The following is a 12431-nucleotide window of genomic DNA, read 5'->3' as shown; positions in this document are numbered from 1 at the left end:
ATTATGGTACAAACCCTTTGTTAGTGACTCGCTAACAAAGGGTTAGGGTCACTCAATTTCAGATAACTCAAGTTTGTCTGATGGACTAGTCTACTAGAAAATGGGAGACCAGTGACTGAATGAACTCATTATCTAGGCTACATTCAAAAACTGTTGATTTCATGGCTTATTGGAGATGATGATTTTGTTGCCCTTTATTAACGCGTTGCACATTTGTGCAAAAAACGCATACTTACTTCTCTTGCCCCTGTTCAGAGTGGTAGAGAGGCCGAGCAGCAGTTGTTACCCTGACTGTGTATTGTGTGAGATACACAAGCAATCATTTCTCAATATAGACGAAATCACAGCACAGTCTTTGTCCTTTACTTATGTGTATGGTGATTTTGTCAGACATACTAAATAAGGATTTTCGCAGAGCAGAGCAGCAGAAATGTCTTGGAAGTTAACATTTAGTCTTAATGGGCTTGTTCCGTTGTCTGACAACATAAACAGCAAAACGTGTGAATGAAGTGCAAACAGCTGTATTAAAATAGTCGCAGTGTTAAACAGTATGTGTGAGCGCAGAGAGCAGGAAAGCAGCAAATAGATGAAGAGTTGAAACCAGCTAACACTAGGCAAAAAAATCCAAATCGGATAAAGTCATGTTCCTCAATAGTTTTCAAATACCTCCTAAATTTCACACCTTGAGCATAGCGGCCCAGCCATGTACTAGATTTCTTGATTTTACATAGAGGAAGTGAAGTACTCACCAGGCTCACGGGGGCGTGGTTGGGCAATTGTGCGCTTTAATGTCAATCAGCACCGTTGTTTTGCCAGTTTAGTCTCGGAGGCTAATGCCTTACAACGACTTCATTCAATTATTGTACATACCAGCTGGATTTTTAAAAGGTTACGGAGGCATTTTAGTGTAACGTTAGTCGCTATAACTTTTCATTCGCTGTTTTTGTTTGTCTTGAAGCTTAGCAGTAGCATAAAGCTAGTTAGCTAGTCAGGGCTAGCCATGTTAGTTTTTAGCATCGCTAGAAGCTAACTGTTAGCCGGAAGACCACGGTGCTCTAACGTGAAATACGGACTGTAGTTGAGTAAAAACAGGCAATACAAATGCCCCACCTAAATTAGAGGTGGCAGAAACATTAGCTCTCACACTGGAGGACTGACATTGACGATGGCGTTAATTGTGGACGTCCCAGCAGATGAGTGGCCCTGAGAAGTGATTCAGCCCGATGAGTTAGCAACAATGTCTTGTAAATCAACTAAAGTTGCCCCAAGTGTTGATTTCGACCACAGTTGTTCCGACAGTGTGGAATATTTGACGCTCAATTTCGGCCCATTTGAGACTGTCCATCGCTGGAGAAGGCTCCCTCCGTGTGATGAGTTTGTGGGTGCAAGGTAATATGTTGACAGATGAGTAGAAGCAGCTTCACTTAACCTGGCTATTTACTGTCTTATATTCACCATATAATATTATACTCTTATTAAACTCGCGCTGAACTTTATGTGGATATTTGCAGGCGCAGCAAGCACACCGTTGTGGCATACAGGGATGCCATCTACGTGTTTGGGGGAGACAATGGGTGAGTACTAATGCACTGTGACATGCACTTTTACTTATTGTCCACTACATGCAGTTAAATTCTGTGTCACCCAACAGGAAGAACATGCTGAATGACTTGCTCCGCTTTGATGTGAAGGACTGCTCATGGTGTCGGTAAGATTGCAGCCTCTGTATTCCAGTAACTATAATATATGAAGTATAGTATAAATATAGAACATGGCCTGATGCCTTCTTGTAATATATTTTACAGAGCTTTCACCACTGGAACTCCACCTGCTCCCAGATATCACCATTCAGCTGTAGTCTATGGCAGCAGCATGTTTGTTTTTGGTGAATTTTTACACTTGTCATCTTCAATATCAGTTGTCATTCATTCTGCGCTTTTCAAACTCATGTGATATTGATTGTTGTATTGTTGGACTTTAATATGTTCCAGGGGGATACACTGGAGACATTTACTCAAACTCAAATCTGAAAAACAAAAATGACCTTTTTGAGTACAAGTTTGCCACAGGGCAGTGGACTGAATGGAAAGTGGAGGGGAGGTAATGTATTTTTTAAAGATGTTTAAATGTGGTAGTTTATTTGTATTTAGGGTAAGGATGTGTTTCGGGTTTTGAATATTAAAAATCAAGGGAAATGTATTAAAAATGCTATTTAGTATTTAGTAGTGCCACCAGAAGTTAAATTATCAACATTAGCTCCCTTTGCATATTCTTTCGAATGGAGCACAACCACTTTATTTATTCATGTTCTGTCTCTGTTTAAGCCTACCAGTGGCTAGATCTGCACATGGAGCCACAGTCTACAGTGATAAACTGTGGATATTTGCTGGCTATGATGGAAATGCCAGGTATTTTTAAATTTGTTTGTGGATGTCTCAAAAGATAAAAACACCCACTTTGTTTTATTGCACATAATAAAAGATATTTTCCCCACGTGCAGGCTGAACGACATGTGGACCATCAGTCTGCAAGATCGGGAACATGCATGTTGGGAAGAGGCTAGTATAACGAATTTCCATAGTTAATGAGAAGCTCATTATGAGTAAAATGCCCAGAAACACGGTATATGTTTGTGCTAGTATCTTTGTCTTTGTGTCCATCAGATCGATCAGAGTGGTGAGATTCCTCCATCTTGCTGCAACTTCCCTGTAGCCGTATGCAGAGATAAGATGTTTGTGTTTTCTGGTCAGAGTGGAGCCAAGATCACTAATAACCTCTTCCAGTTCGAGTTCAAGGGCCACATGTGAGCAAAGCCTTTCCTTGCATACTTCTGACACTCATCCCTGAAGTTGCCAATGTTACATGGCACTAATCATTGCTGTTACTCCATCTTCTCAGGTGGACACGTATCCCAACCGAACATTTACTGAGGGGCTCCCCTCCGCCACCTCAGAGACGATATGGTCACACTATGGTTGCTTTTGACCGCCACCTGTATGTATTTGGCGGTGCTGCTGACAACACTCTGCCCAACGAGCTGCACTGCTACGATGTGGACTCTCAGACCTGGGAGGTGATCCAACCCAGCCTGGACAGTGAGGTACAAACCAAATAAATTTCAAAAAAGTTTTTAAAAACTGTGTCAATAGATAATGAAACCGGCTGAATTATATAAAAAATATGATTAGGCAACAGGCTGAATTTTAAAACAACTTGTACTCCTGCATTTTCCTGCATTTTCTAATGAATGCTAACTTTGCTCACTTTGCCTCTGTTTGCCTCCTCAGATGCCCAGTGGGAGACTCTTTCATGCTGCTGCTGTGATTCAAGATGCCATGTACATCTTTGGGGGGACAGTGGACAACAATGTGCGCAGTGGGGAGATGTACAGATTCCAGGTTAGTGTCTTAACATTGTTGTCACTGAAATATAAAAAACTTTAGCTTTACATATTTGGCATAATTTCAGCATTGTGGTCAAAAGCCTCCTAAAAGGAAAGATTGTGGGCTTGATATACAGTACATGATTCTTCAAGCTTGCTTGGAGAATAGATATGATAGTTACTCCAATTACTCCTAAAACAATAATTTTCTTCTTCTTTGCAGTTCTCATGCTATCCAAAGTGTACTCTCCATGAGGACTATGGCAAACTGTGGGAGAACCGTCAGTTCTGTGACGTGGAGTTTATTCTCGGAGAGGTAGGCTTTTTATGTGACAGTAGGATTACACTGATATGCAGCTGAGAAAAATTAGAAAAATTTCACATTACTCTACTAACATGTTTTGTGGCATTATGTTTGCGGGTTGTCCATCCATCCATATGTCCATCCTTCTCATTCTCGTGAATGCAATATCTCAAGTGAATCCCTTTAAAATTTGGTACAAACATTCCCTTGGACTCAAGGATGAACTGATTAGATTTTGGTGGTCAAGGTCAAGGTCACTACAAATTACAAAACACAAGTTCATACTCTAATTTTGACACAATATAACACAAATGTCTTAGTAGGATAAAATTATGAAGTGATGACATTTTATGTTCAAATGGTCCAAGGTCAACTTCATAATGTTCTACAAAAACACTTCTGCCCATTATTAAACACTGCAGCTCCGGAAGGGGACAAGATTTCCTGAAACTTGGCTGGTTGGCTGAGGCATAAAACTGCTAGGTAGTAATTCTGGTTTCCATCTGTCTGACTCCTTCTTTGTTTTGTTTACAGAGGGAGGAGAGAGTCTTGGGGCACATTGCCATAGTGACTGCAAGATGTCAGTGGTTGCGTAAGAAAATCCTGCAGGCTCGGGATAGGCAGCGACAGGTCAGAGCCACACAGCAAGTACACCCCATTTCTGCTGAGACAAAGGAAGACTGTCAGTGTTGTCAGAATATGTTTATACTCATGAAACATTTGATAAGAAAAGTCAGACAGAGGCATTTCTAGTTCATGTCACTCAACTATCACACAGACCTAAAGACGAGGAAAACACAAATTCACGCCGTATCATGAAATAAAATATCATCAAATTCACAGATGATCTCTAGTCACATATCAAAAGACTGATGACATACTGATATCATTCTTTTGTGCAAAACAGCAATAACAACATAATTTATGAGGGTCACACATGCTTGTATGTCGGATGCAAAATCAACATAGCTACTATTAGAGCACTAAACATTTCCATATAAACAATGGTAACAGTAAGAGGTCATTGGTGTATAGAGCTGGAATGTTAAACAGAAAGAGTTGCATAATTTGCTGTCTCTCTGTGCAGAAGACTAAACAGGAAAACAGCGAGGAGAATGATGAAGGGGCAGCTGGAGGCCCGAGGGATATCCCAGCAGGCAACAGGCCATCGGGCACACAGCCGATGCTAGAAGTATCCATCAGGGAAGCGGAGGCCCAGCCTTTTGAAGTCTTAATGCAGTTCCTCTACACAGACAAAATCCAGTATCCGCGCAGAGGTAGCTCTCTCCTCATGCCTGTCATGTTTGGATGGGGCAGTAATCTCAAAGAGAGAGAAAAAGTATTGATTATTTGTTCTTGTCTCTACCTGTTTACATAGGTCATGTCCAGGATGTTCTCCTGATCATGGACGTTTACAAACTCGCTCTTAGTTTTAAGCTTTCCCGCCTGGAGCAGCTGTGTGTGCAGTACATTGAGGCATCTGTCGACCTGCAGAACGTTCTCAGTGTTTGTGAAAATGCCAACAAACTGCAACTGGACCAGCTCAAGGTACAACCAGACAAATGAATGAACACCAGCTGCAAATTTCATTTTTACTGCCAACCAGTGGTTGAAGTTCAGAGTGTCTTTAGTACAATACATTTATACTTTCAATCAAAATAGTCAAATAAAGATCTGCAGTTCTGTGTTACATTACTTTTTAAAAACGTTGATGCTAAGGAAAGAGAAATTATCATTTATTTCAACATTCACTATATTTTTTCTATATTTTTTTTTTTCCCCTCAGGAACATTGCCTTAATTTTGTAGTGAAGGAGTCACACTTCAATCAGGTGATCATGACAAAGGAGTTTGAGCATCTGTCCACCCCTCTGATAGTGGAGATAGTGCGGCGAAAGCAGCAGCCTCCTCCCAGGTTGTACTCAGACCAGCCTGTGGACATTGGGACCTCCTTGGTGCAGGACATGAAGGCTTACCTGGAGGGAGGCGGCCTGGAGTTCTGTGACATTATTCTACTGTTAGACGGACACCCACGACCTGCACACAAAGCCATACTGGCAGCCCGATCCAGGTAGCGACAGCTCAGGTTTTATGATCTGCTTTGTGCACATAGAGCAGCCAGAGCTGTTTTTGTACGTTTTGCTTGTAAAAACCTACCAACCACATAACCAAGTATTCAATCAGACTCAACTCTCACTTTCATCATTTATGACAGTTTACTTAAACTAATATGTACTTGGTCCAATATGAGGACAGGGATTACCAATAAATACATTTTACATCATGTGAAAATGTGCAAGAATCCAAGGGGGATGGCTGCATTATCAGTCATTATAGTTGTAGACACTGGTCAAGTTCAGTGAAGTGATGATTCTGACATTTTGTACTTTTTGCACCTGTGTTCCTCAGTTACTTTGAGGCGATGTTCCGCTCCTTCATGCCCGAGGACGGTCAGGTTAATATCTCTATTGGTGAGATGGTTCCAAGTAAGCAGGCCTTTGAGTCCATGCTGCGTTATATCTACTATGGCGATGTCAACATGCCTCCAGAGGATTCCCTGTATCCTTCTCAGATTCAGACAGCCTTACTTTCATGCCTCTCCTAGGCACAGCCCTCAAAATAAAAAAATAAAAAAACATCTCAGAAATTTAATCAAAAGAAATTATGAATGAGTCGTTTGAAGGCAGTTCCTGAGTTGAGACGCTGCTTCTATTCCTTAAGCCAGAAAATACACATTTTGGTAGCAGAGTGGAGCTGTGGTGAGGTGGGATGAGAAAATCTTAACCATAATGGCTGAGTGTGATAAACCTGTCAATCAAGGTTTTGTCTTATAGAAAAAACGTCTTGATTTTGTTTTTGTTTTTACTTCAATGTGTTAAGTTTAGGTATAAATTTGGAAAAGGACATGTTTAAGTCAAGATGGGAGGAAGTTTAAGAGGTAATGGTTTGGCACAGTTAAGTTTAGGTTCACTATAGGTTGTCAACAGTCACCATCTAGTGGCCGTTATAGAACTGCATCCTAATGCACCGCTGCTTTGGCTTCAACTTCAAGGCATTGTGGTTGCTGCTTGTGCAGGATACAAGACACGAAACAAAGTATAGCTTTCACTGGTTTTATTATCATCATTATCACCTCAAGAGATTTGCATGAGTTGAATGAAAATCAATTTTTTTTTTTATTGCATTGTTGCATAGAGAGAAAACTTTTCTTTCACTTCCTTGACTCTTGCCAAAAACAGCTATCTGTTTGCTGCACCATATTACTACGGGTTTTCTAATAACAGGCTACAGGCTTACTGCAAGCAGAATCTGGAGATGAACGTCACTGTGGAGAATGTCTTGCAGGTATTTATATTTTCACTCGGGGGGGGGGGGGGGGGCAGTGACTTAATGTGACAATGCTGTCCCTTTCTTGAAGATTTTTTTTATGCAGGCTGAATCATTTCTTCACTCACTTCTCCCTTGATATTTTCCCCCTTTAGATTCTGGAGGCAGCAGATAAGACCCAGGCTCTGGACATGAAAAAGCACTGCCTGCACATTATTGTCCACCAATTCATTAAGGTGGGTGGGCTTGTATCCGGAGCCCTGGGTGTTTGCTGCCCACTCACTGCAGCTGAGCTAACCCTGTAGCCCCATCGTCTTAGTGGGAGGCCGACACCTTTGGCCTCCTAGTGGATCACTCTCCATCTTCTACGTAGAAAGGAGACTGTTTACAGTCCAGCCGGCTGTACAAGCACCTCATCACATACCGATCAGGGTCATAGTATCACTCTGATTATTGTTTGTTATTCAAAGAAACAGCAAAGCACTCAATTCTCACCCCACTTTGCTGGAGTGTTAATATTTATGTTAAGCTTCTTTCTGTTTATCTTCATTTTTTGTGCATGAGCAATCAAGTGCTGCTTATTCCTCTGTTTGACTCATCATTGTCTTTTCTTAATTTATTGCTCATTTTTTTCTTTTGTTTGCTCTCCTCCCCTCCCAAAGGTATCCAAGCTCCCCAACCTGCGGTCTCTCAGCCAGCTGCTGCTGTTGGACATCATTGAGTCTCTAGCTACACACATATCAGACAAACAGTGTGCTGAGATGGGCTCCGACATTTAGGATGACGCCGAGAGCCGGGCTCTTTTGTCCTCTCACAGAAGCCATACACCTCTGCTCCACCTACTTCTAGTCATTCCCTCCTCCCCAGCAAACATTACTTACCTTTATGTTGGACCTCGCATGTCTCGACCCTCATACAGTAGATGCCTTTAATACATGCAGTATCAAAATTGTTCTTGTTTCTCAGTCTGCATCTCAGTGAGGAGTGAAACTAGTGAAGAAACCAAATTCTAGCTCAATGACAATTGTTAGTTGACCTGAAAAATCCCCTTTATGTTTAGTTTGTAATTTATTAATTTTGTATACACAGAACAAAGCTTTAGCAGGTTTTTTTCTGCTCAGTATTGCTGCTGCATTTTTAAAAGATATGCAGTGCACTGTAATAATTCACACTTGTGACACTATAGAAAGTTCAAGTGTTGCTCTCAGCTGTCCTGAGATATCTGCTCAGATACATTCTGTCATCCAAATACAACTTAATCAAAGTATACCATTAAATGGATTATTTATCTAAATATGTATTCATCACTTGTATTATTCGCAGCTCTGTCACAGTTAACAAACCTGCCGTAAAGAATCAAGACCATTATATGAAAATAATGAGAATGTATGTCTGTCTTACAGCTGTTTTTGTTTAATATTCTTGTCATTGGCACACATCTTTGTAATACTAATCATCTCTTACCATCACTAACAGACAAGCTCTCTTCTTCCATACGATATAGCAATGATCATTTAGTGACACCAGTATGCTGTTGTTAAATATTTACCCACACAGGTTTCATATATTTAAAGCCTTAATAAATCTTATCATACAAAATAAGTCATAATATACTGAGTCTTTATGTCCCCCCCACCCTCCACTCTAACCTTTAGTGCCTCTTGTGAAATGCAGAACCAGTCGAGTCTTAACTCATCTTGATGCCCATGCGGAAGTCTATCATTTCTTGAATATGTGCCTCTATAACTACCTAGTATATAATTACAGTTTTTGCATATCCATCATTTGGCAGTTATCATTACTCAGCAAAAACACACCTTGAAGTTGCCTTTAAATTGTCCTGCAATCCTGCAAAGAGCAGGCACTGGCTTGACCCAGCCTCATGTCTACAGTGTATCAGCTCAGGCTGAACTACAGTACGATGGCCGGCCACCCACTGGCTTGATAGGCAGTTCCATCTGTTCATCTCAGTAGTGCCTCTGTCATCCCTGCCTTGTGGTATTTATGATAGCTTGGATTAAAACTGGAGGTCTCAAAGTTGTAAACAACTTAAAGATATATGTTTTAAAAATAAGCAATTAGACTATTTCTTCGGAAAATCTCAATTTCCAGTGGAGTATTCGCAAATGTTTTTGTATGGAATAGTGGCACAACTCTAAAATTCTTATACAGACCCCTTGGCTTAATTAAAGCTATTGTAACCTATACACTATGTGAAAAAGCTGAAGGTTAAACCTTGACCTTTCATCAAATTAGCCATGTCCTTTAGTGGTTTCAGTTTCCACAGATCTGTGGTTGATAAGGTCAGACAATGTGCCTTGTTTTGAGAGAATGAATTCCTTCAGCTTTCTTGAGGATTATTGAGTGAGATAAATTAATATTTGTTAGGTTAATTGCAACCTCTTCCAACTTCCTTTTTTTAAAATGCTTGTTCTCTTTAGGCCTTTTTGACCATTTCATTTGGAAGACGTAAAGTAAATTGTGTCCATGGGATTAAGAAATAAAGGTTGACCTAAAAGCTGAGGCATTAGACCGGGTTTGCAGTTAGCTGCAAGATCTGTAGAGACCCGCAGTGGAATTCACAAAGTGTTGGACTATTTTGGATCCGAAAGAACCGTTGCAGTGAGCACAAAGTGCTATTCATAGCCCAGATACCTGAGACACTTGGCAAATAAAGAAGCTCTGACTTGGATTTCTTTAGAGTGTAAAGGTCTTAACTAAAATAATGCCTGACTCATCAGTGATACTCATCTGAAATAACTGCAACTTTAAAAGATGGAGTGAATTTCACAGCCACACAGAAACAGGTCATTATACTCATGCCTGGGATAGTGTTTAATTATTCTTTATTATGTGTGTACCCCCCATGCCCAGCTTGCTCATGTTTCATTCATTTAAATCCACTTTCGTGTCCACACACACAGCCCAGAATCCCACTGGACGTATCCAGTTTCATGTAAAAACAGAGTTCATTGTTCACCTTGGTGATATTGAACACTGAAACAAAACAGTATGTCTGTTGTCTGGATTATCTACCACTGGTGCCTTTTATTAAGGAGGCTGAATAAGTGGGCTGTTCAGGTTGGTCCAGCTACCTCAGGAGGTGGGACGGGCTATACGGAGGCACTCTGGATCTCCCAACCTGTAACATAGACCTGAGCAGAACTGAGTGTGTATACACAGAGGCAGAAGATGGTTTTTCTAACAACTAAAATAATGCAAAGGACTGCACTCTTTGTGACGTTCGGGGGTTTGGTTACTTCTCTGGTCACCACCTTCCTTCCCCTGTGGAAGACAATGAACTCTGACCTGAACGAGGTGGAGAACTGGTACTCTGGGTTGTGGCACACCTGCCTCTACACGGAGGAGGTGGGAATTCAGTGCAAGGCCTACGAGTCCGTCCTTGGACTCCCGATGGACCTGCAGATCTCCAGGGTGCTCATGTCAGTGTCTATAGGTACAGGAGGTTTAGCCATGTTTGCTGCTTTTCCAGGTCTGGAAGGGGTTGAGATGTGTGTGGGGCAGCCTGGCCTGAAGAGAGGGCTCCTCATACTCAGCGGGATGCTGTCCTGGGTGTCGGGCCTCACCACTCTGGTTCCCGTCTCTATTGTGGCCTACACGACTGTGGTGGAATTCTGGGACGAGGGTTTTCCCGATGTGATGCCACGCTGGGAGTATGGAGAGGCAATGTTCTCTGGATGGTTTGGAGGTCTGGCTCTGGTCATCGGTGGGACCCTGTTCTTTGTAGCGGTGTGCATGAGGGACTACGAGCAGCGGCCACCGAGTGTCCCAAACAGCCCGCAAGTGAAGCAAAGGACACAGCACTACCTGAAGACAGAGGTTTTATAGATTTCTTATTGTCAAATGTGTGTCATCTGCACCTTGATGTACTTCATATGGAAGCCTGTTGGCTTGTGCGCTTGAGTGATGAGATAATGATGTTACTTGTGAACTATTTCAATAGCTCTGACAAGAACAACATATTTCTGACAGAAGTGACATGGAGAGCAAAAAGATTGTCCCCATCAAGTGATGCAACTGTGATGAGAACTAAGAAGTTTTCACAAACTATTAAAGTAATCTGAGATGATGAGCGACTGAAGTAGTTCTTATTCCTTTAAAGTCTTCAGTGTGTGGATATATAGGATAAGATGGCTTTTTGTATACCAGTATACATGCACCGTGGTGCAGACTGAACTATTCTTGAAATAAGCTGCAATGCAAAAAGCAAACATTAACATTTAATATTACGTATTTATGACCATGGAAGCAATCCATTTATCTGTAGGCTGATTTAACAGGAACAACCCATCACCCAAATTAACAGGAGATGCATTCCAGTGCTGCAGCTCCTCTGTGTTGGAGTTTGTTTCAGGGAGAGACTTGGCACCATCAGCTCCTCTTAGTCCTTAATGCACAGTTTGGCTTTGGTGTACTGCTGTACATTGTGGTGATTAGAACTGATCTGAAACATTTGTGTCAGCTTTTTTTTTGAGAGAATAAATGACTATTAAATGATATAATGAATATAAATGAATAAATGTGATCAGTTTGTGTCATATCAAGCCAGTTGAGTTTAACATGCCCATTTGCTTAACTGGCACTGTTTAAATCTAATTAACAGTCAGCTTGAATCTCCCCCAATAACTTCTGACATTAATATTTTGGCAGGCAGTTGATTGTTTTATTTTAGCCAATGATGACATTCACTTCTCTCGCTTCGCTTAATCTGGGTTTTTGGATGCTGCAGCCCTCTCCGGTCCCTGCAGAACAGAGCCCCCCTGTCATTCAATTAAACTGAGTGATGTGTGAGTGATGTAAGGCGGCCCTCTCCACACACTGGGAGAGTCTGATCACTCATCTTGTTGTACATGTGCTCGCCGCCCACTCTGGCATCCACTCAAACATGCTTTTACATGTGCTCGAGCACACGCAGAGAGCAACACAAACATACTGACACTGGAGCACATGTGCACGTGTCAGCTGTCAGTACACTGTAGAAATACAAGTACTCAATGTGGTGAGTGGAAATCTCTTATAATTGTTTTAACATCTTTGTTATTTCATTTGGAGACAGCAATCTGAAAACAGTGTAAAAGTTTTCGATGCTGCATCCTAATCATCATCCTGTGTCAATGCTGTCATCATTTCCATGGAAACGAATCTGAGATTATAAGGTGAATGACCTTGTCCCAGCAGTTATTTAAAGGAGAAGCACAGTTGCTCCCACAGTGGGAGCATAAGGAATGGAAATATCTCGGGAGCTCATTTCTATAATACTCAGTATACCTTTTTAATCCTGCTCCACCCTACCCCCTGACTGAAACTGGGATTTACTGCACCAACTGCACTTTCACTCTCTCTCCCTGTGCTGCACACCCTCGAAGAAGTGTAGCACACACATTTACAGCTTTCATCA

The 12431-nt window shown here is 41.5% G+C and overlaps 2 protein-coding genes across 3 annotated transcripts; both read left to right on the top strand.

The window, feature by feature from the left end:
- Positions 1–759: 759 nt before the first annotated feature.
- Positions 760–8614, top strand: lztr1 (leucine zipper like post translational regulator 1). Of its 2 annotated transcripts, none has more exons than XM_056377058.1 (19): positions 760–1389; positions 1512–1574; positions 1652–1708; positions 1806–1885; positions 1992–2100; positions 2325–2408; positions 2501–2558; positions 2664–2803; positions 2899–3100; positions 3288–3398; positions 3606–3698; positions 4221–4316; positions 4777–4963; positions 5065–5234; positions 5473–5756; positions 6095–6244; positions 6925–7030; positions 7168–7248; positions 7675–8614. In XM_056377058.1, exons 1-19 carry the CDS (start codon positions 1238–1240, stop codon positions 7789–7791), a joined length of 2340 nt encoding a protein of 779 aa, XP_056233033.1. In that variant the 5' UTR covers positions 760–1237; the 3' UTR covers positions 7792–8614. The 2 variants fall into 2 exon arrangements, with proteins under 2 accessions (XP_056233033.1, XP_056233032.1); XM_056377057.1 differs by having other exon boundaries at positions 4774–4963.
- A 420-nt stretch (positions 8615–9034) lies between these two features.
- Positions 9035–11102, top strand: cldn26 (claudin 26). Its single transcript, XM_056377059.1, has one exon. It carries the CDS (start codon positions 10205–10207, stop codon positions 10859–10861), a length of 657 nt encoding a protein of 218 aa, XP_056233034.1. The 5' UTR covers positions 9035–10204; the 3' UTR covers positions 10862–11102.
- Positions 11103–12431: the final 1329 nt, after the last annotated feature.

This window comes from Seriola aureovittata, chromosome 5, assembly GCF_021018895.1.
Source record: "Seriola aureovittata isolate HTS-2021-v1 ecotype China chromosome 5, ASM2101889v1, whole genome shotgun sequence".
Classification (NCBI taxonomy): Eukaryota; Metazoa; Chordata; class Actinopteri; order Carangiformes; family Carangidae; genus Seriola; species Seriola aureovittata.
Note: the sequence above shows the minus strand (reverse complement) of the source record. Positions and strands in the feature narration are given on the sequence as shown.

Bases quoted from the DNA above. Each gene is read 5' to 3' on its own strand.
- lztr1 (XM_056377057.1), top strand. From the start codon at position 1,238: ATGTCTTGTAAATCAACTAAAGTTGCCCCAAGTGTTGATTTCGACCAC. The intron at 7,031-7,167 runs GTATTTATATTT...TTCCCCCTTTAG, and splicing joins CTGTGGAGAATGTCTTGCAG to ATTCTGGAGGCAGCAGATAA. The intron at 7,249-7,674 runs GTGGGTGGGCTT...CCCCTCCCAAAG, and splicing joins TTGTCCACCAATTCATTAAG to GTATCCAAGCTCCCCAACCT.
- cldn26 (XM_056377059.1), top strand. From the start codon at position 10,205: ATGGTTTTTCTAACAACTAAAATAATGCAAAGGACTGCACTCTTTGTG.